Source organism: Ascaphus truei, chromosome 2 (genome assembly GCF_040206685.1).
Source record: "Ascaphus truei isolate aAscTru1 chromosome 2, aAscTru1.hap1, whole genome shotgun sequence".
In the NCBI taxonomy this organism is placed as follows: domain Eukaryota; kingdom Metazoa; phylum Chordata; class Amphibia; order Anura; family Ascaphidae; genus Ascaphus; species Ascaphus truei.
Genome location: NC_134484.1, coordinates 71,729,482 through 71,735,645, shown reverse-complemented (window position 1 = coordinate 71,735,645; position 6,164 = coordinate 71,729,482). Strand labels below are relative to the sequence as shown.

The window sequence follows — 6,164 nt, the reverse complement described above, 5'->3', positions numbered from 1 at the left end:
ACTGGATAATCATGGACACATGACACAAAGCTTGGCCCCCTGCAGAAGCACTTACTAGTATTCCCTCCTACTGTCTCTGTACGTTCTCCCTACCTACCAATTAGATTGTAAGCTCCTCGGAGCAGGGACTCCTTCCTTAATGTTACTTTTACAGTATGTCTGAAGCACTTATTCCCATGATCTGTTATTTATATTTGTTATTTATATGACATGTATTACTACTGTGAAGCGCTATGTACATTTTATGGCGCTATACAAATAAAGACATACATACATACATACATACAATGTTGTAGAACTCCATCATTGTGCTAGTACTGTGGTTGGATTTTCCTTACTTGTAAAATGGCTGTTGTAGCCTCGTGGTAGCAATAGAAATGATGTATGTGTAGTTGCTTTTATTTCAAATAAAATTGGAAAGGGAACAGAAGAGTGTGTTTCATTTTCAGCTTTCCTCTCTCACGCGGGCCAATAGGAAGCCGCAAGGGATGACATCACAGCTTCCTATTGGCCGCAGGAGCCTTAAATCCACAATTTCGATAGTCCCACATCACCCAGCTGGAGCTGTTACTGGCACTCCCCTACAGATGTATCTCAGGAAGCAAGGGGTCCCAAGAGCCAAAATTAATACCAGTTCAGTTCTGGAGGCACCCTGCTTCAAAACACAGAACACACACACACAGAAAAATAATGACTTTAAGTCAGTATGCTAAAAAGGCTAGTGCAGTCACCATTTGTCTTCTGTGCTCACTACCTCCCCCTTCCCAAAAAAAACAGATGTTTGTGATTGGATCAGGTCTATCCCTGCAATCCTTGATGAAGCTTGGTGGACGTGCCGCTATGTACTAGCTATCCTTTAAAAGGCAGTGCCTTGTATTTAAATGCAACCGATGTGACCCTGCCTAGGGTTGTCCAATTGCCACTGAAAGCAAAGGAGTGCTTGTTTTTAGTTTTAATTGAAAGCCAAAAACAGGATATGGAGGCTCAGCACCTTTTTGCTGAGCAATCACATCACCATTATGTAAAAATAAATAGAACAGTGCCGTAGTAGTATGTGATCACCGTAATAACCATGAACACAGCGATGATAAACGTCTTATTTATATTAACAGCTTTAGGTTGGGGCATTAATCAAGCGAGCTGCTGGTAATTAAACCAAGAGATGCTCCGTGCATAGAAGATGTTCCTTTGTTTGTGATTACTTGGTATTGTTTACAGAACATTGGTTAGACAATCCTGGCAACAAATAATACTGTTGCACTAGGTCTGTGATGCAACGTCACCATCGTGCACGTCGCAGCATCATCAACTTGCACTATTATTTCATCTTCAACCAATCGCCCGGGAGGCATAAATACAGTAGGGCCCCGCTTCTTGGCGATTCGCCAATACGGCGGTACCAAGAAGAGGGCTGCCATGTCTGCGCAGAAGGGGGGCGATCGAGGTCGCGCATGCGCAGAACGGGGTAGGAAAGAAGGACAATCACCGGTGGACATAGCAAATGCTATGTTCCGCTTTTTCGGTGATTTTTGCTTTCCGGCGGCGGCCTAGAACGGAACCCGCCGTATGAGTGGGGCCCTACTGTATGCCAAACTAAAATCACATTCACAGAGATCTGCAGGAAAAAAACATTTTGCTTGTATAACAGACCACACAGGAGAAATAAGTAAATAGGAAATCATGTTTATTGTATACATTTCAATTCATAAATCCTGAAGTTCCAGGAACACAATCAACACTTCGTTACGAAGGGTACACTTTCCGACGGCCACAATTTATCATAACCTGGCCATTGGTTCAAGTTTTTTTTTTTTTTTGTATTAGCTTAAGTGAACAATGCCTCAACTGTACGGTGCTTATAAACCCCCCCCGCCCCCCCCAAAAAATCTGCAAAATGAGGCTGAAAGTGGGCTGCTCTTGAAAAATCTGTTACCAAATTAGCACACTTGGCAGCAGAGAGGAAACAGCGCTGTATATTTAAGTCACCTTTATGCTGGAGAGGCATGCTACGCGCTGCGCTTTAATGCACTTAAAGAACCACCAGCATAACAAGTGCTGTATATCAACATTGTTAGTACCACTGTATCCCCACTCTTTCACATACTGTATGTTACATTCAAACGTTTCATGATTTGCCAGACTGTTTCATACAGAAAAAAGAACAAAAAGGGAAACTAGATTCAGAATTACCACCCAACGACCAGACGTTTTGGTAGATAACTAATCGGATCCTCTGGATGTAGTCACGTGAAGCTGGCCAGTGTCTAATTTAAAAAAGAGGGGGGGGGGGGGCGTTAAGTGTTTTGCATCTTTTTTTAGGCTTTTCTTAAAATGTTGCTACAGTGCTGGTGTCATCTAGAAAATAGCTTTGCCTCCATCACAATAGTAATGGACATGCTTAACCCTGTAGCTGACAGATGGAGCAGTGTAATGCATTATTTTACAGTTCACTGCTGCAACCAAATGTGTTAAATAGTGTGCGTGGTCAGAGTAAAGACCATTTGAGCTGCAAAATGACAAAATGGAGAAGCCATCCTAAGCTCCACAATGCTCTTGGCGTCCCAAAACCGTTTGGCCACTGGTTGCACAGGGATATTGCAATAAGCTGCATCTTGCGGAAATAATTACAAAATTCTACGGCAGAAAAACAAAACAAGAGAGACTTTAAAGCTTCTTACAGCTACCCCCTTTGTCACTGATATCTGTTATGGGAAATGTGATGCTTCTCTGATGGCTGTGATCAGAAATCTATTTATAAGCATCACTGATCCTATGCGTCAAGTAAAACAGCTGAAAAACGAGGAATAAGGGAGATTGTGTGTTAAAAGCATAGATGCAGCAACACCGCTATCAAGAATAAACGTGCCCTTTGCACCTTTTATATATGTATCTCAAACACATATAGTGATATTAAAGGGAAATTGTACAGTGTTGTTGCTTACAAAACCATTTTTTTTACCTCAGTGTGAAGTGATTTATAGTATTTCAGGTAGACTGGTTAAGATCCATTATACAGAGATCATCTATACAGCATTGCTTAAATCTGCAGTCCAAGTATTTATTTTTGTACCTGAATATGGAGGAAGTGGAGGGTCTCCCACATCTATCCATGGTCCCCTGACCTCCCAGGACCCACCAATTCCATATATATTTGTAGCTTAAATTTGTCAGTGTTTGACACACAAAAAATACAAATACCGTAGGGTCATCAATAGAAAGTTGGATAGTCGGAGACACCTGCTCCCCAATTATGTAAAATTAACCCCCCCCCCACCCTCGAGGGGGGGAAAAAGCACAAACTTCTGCTTTAGCTCACAGCACCCAAGAATTACTGTAAATATAAAGCAATGTCATGAGAAACAAAGAAAAGTGTATAATCAATTAATCTTGATGCATTTTTCAAACTACGACTAGTCTAGATTTTTAAATAAGCGTTACATTCTCCTATTTGGCTGTAGCACAACTGGATTGTGTGCTATAATTCACATTTGTCTTGTAATCTGATGGGGCTATAAAAGGCTGTGCAATGGATCTGGCAAGAATGACCCTGAATGAGGTGAGCCTATAAACTCTGCCAGATTTTTTTCTTTTCTTTTAATGGACATGCACAAGCCACTCTCCTCTGGCAAAATTGTAAACAAGAAGCAGAGAACAATAACAGACCAAAAACACTCCATGTGCTCTACCCAGAGCCACAAGCCAGTCTGGTACATGCAGACAAACCCATGCATGGTGTGAATAAATACTATATAACCCAATTCTGCACCAAAACTAAAAAATGCAACATGGAGTTTTTCTCCACCCATATTTCCTCTATCAGCATAAATTACAAAAGTGAAACAAGAAAACGGTTTCTCTATGACACAGCTAGAAGCACCAAATGAGTTTCCCTGTTGGATTAAAAAAAAAAAAAAAGAAGGGTCAAAGCATTTCAAGTATCTTGTAAACCCAGCTATGTTGGGGGGTGGGGTTGGGAAGAAGTTAAAGAATTTCTGTCATCAAGAGGAACAAACGGTTCCCAACAAGCCACCAGCTCGTGTTATAATTGCACAAAATGTTTGATCTTGTCTGTAGCTCCCGCAATAGATGCTCTTTGATTACTTGCTCCCTGAGGTTTCACAACCTTTTCTGTCTCTGATGGCTTCTCCAAACCTGGGGAGGGGATTGGAGTCCCAGGCCAGGGTAATAGGGTGGGGCCCTCTGGCTCTGCACACTTGGGAAGGAGATATGACCATTAGGATTTAGTTGCACATCCCTTTCATAATCTGGTTATCACATTAACAGAAATCGTTGACAGCAGATCTCAGATGTCGGGGTGTTTCAGTGTTGGTTTGATTCTGACACCATGACTTATTTTGTAGGAAACGCCAGAGTGAAGGGCCTGGTGACCCCAATCAGTATCTGACTCCTTTGGTGGCTTTTGATCTGGCAAATGTTTAGCCACATGTCACACTAGAAAGAGCTGCAATCACAACCAAGGTTCATATTGGTATCAATTCATCGGGTTGTGCGGGGGAGGTGTACCAATTCCGAGCCCGGGTGAATGTCCACAAGGCATAGGTGACCAACGAGATGGCTCACCTCGTGTTATAACACGGCACCAGGACCTACAGGGACTCAGCTCCCAAGCATTTAGGAGACAGGGTGCCCTTCTTTTGGTTGGGTAACCCTGGCCCCCTCAATACCCGGCACAGTCCAGCACTGTCCATGGCTGTTGGCCACGATCCCTGCTTGGGATAGGACCTCAACCACCTTTACCACGGCAGTGGCAACACTAGGGCAAACCTCACACCCCTTAGCTTATTCCTGAAACAAAAAAACGGCAACGACACAGGGGTGTATTTAGTGAATTTAGGTATGTGATCTGTCACCCTCTCCCTCCAGAAACCGGCTCCCCCCTTCTCCGGACGATCACTTTTTAGGTGCCCCTTAGTCTTGTATTGGTCTCCCCCTCCTCGGGGTCAGGGTCACAGCACCGGTGTCGCCTCTGTGACCTCCCCCCCATTGCATTGCGTGGTGGGGCTCTCCCCGGCCATGTGCAGCCTCCGCACCGCCTCCTTGATGAGGTTCCCTGACAGCAGCAGATCCTGCAGCAGCTGGTGGTGGGAGTCCTCCTCCTCCTCGGCCCCTTCATCCTCCTCGCCGCCGCCGTGCTGCCCGTGTTTCCTGCCCCAGCCCCGGCCGCACAGCCGCTTGCTCCCCCTGCCTCCCGTACACAGGTCCTGGTGTTGGTGATGGTACCTCCCGGCCCCTCGGGGGGTGCACACGGAGTATGGCGTGGTCCTGCCCCGCACGCACGAGCAGGCGGCGGCTCGGCTGTTGGGTGAGGGTTTCAGTGACCCGTAGGCTCGGCTGCATGAGGTCGGTGTCCGCTGGGCGTTCAGCTGCAGGGCTTCCCCTATTCGGGCTACCAGGGTGTCCACCTCCTGGGACCCCACGGTGACGGACTGCTCTAGCAGCAGGAAGCTTTCTTTCCGGCACGGCATGGTGTGGTGTGGGACCCGCACGGAGGAGGAGGAGGCGGCCGTGCGGTCACTGTGCGCTGCGACACAACCTCACAGCCGGGAAACACAACCCGGCTCCAACCGACCCACCTCGGGTTGTAAACAATGGGTGACGCGCTGCAATGTTCGGACTGTGCCACTACCAGGAGGTGGGGGGTGGATTTCACTTATATCATACATTTCCCCACGTATGTTCCGCCCATTTTCCTGTTTGCCGTATATCTGTTTAGTAATTACTCGCGTTTGTGAAACCCGCTCTAAAAACGCTTGGGTTATTCGTTGTTGGATAAAGGCGGGTGGATTGTACCACTTGCCCGCTCCCCCCCAATGGTCTTTGTTTGCCGTTGGCTCCTCCCCTCCTTCCGCTTTTTTTTTTTTTTTTTTTAAATATCTCGTACGTTGGTGACGTCAGCCTTGTTTTGGTACGCGCGTGTGTATATGTGTATGTGGGAGATAAAGGGGCGGGGCCACAGCTAGGTTCACAACACAGACACAAAGCGTCAGTCACAACACGTTCGGAATCGGGGGGGAGAGAAGCTGGCTGTGCACAGACCGAAGAGCACATGGGGGAGGAGGTGACCTGTCTGTCCCCTCCTTAGGACACGTAGCACGCCCGCCCTCCCAATGTAATCAAGTTGCTGCATAAACAACATGATAACA

At 46.2% G+C, this 6,164-nt stretch overlaps 1 protein-coding gene across 1 annotated transcript; it reads right to left on the bottom strand.

The window, feature by feature from the left end:
• Positions 1–1,667: 1,667 nt before the first annotated feature.
• Positions 1,668–5,779, bottom strand: LOC142480783 (GSK-3-binding protein-like). Its single transcript, XM_075582705.1, has one exon. The coding sequence runs from the start codon at positions 5,484–5,486 to the stop codon at positions 4,968–4,970; it is 519 nt and encodes a 172-aa protein (XP_075438820.1). The 5' UTR covers positions 5,487–5,779; the 3' UTR covers positions 1,668–4,967.
• Positions 5,780–6,164: the final 385 nt, after the last annotated feature.

Coding starts and splice junctions, on each gene's coding strand:
- LOC142480783 (XM_075582705.1), bottom strand. CDS start 5,486: ATGCCGTGCCGGAAAGAAAGCTTCCTGCTGCTAGAGCAGTCCGTCACC.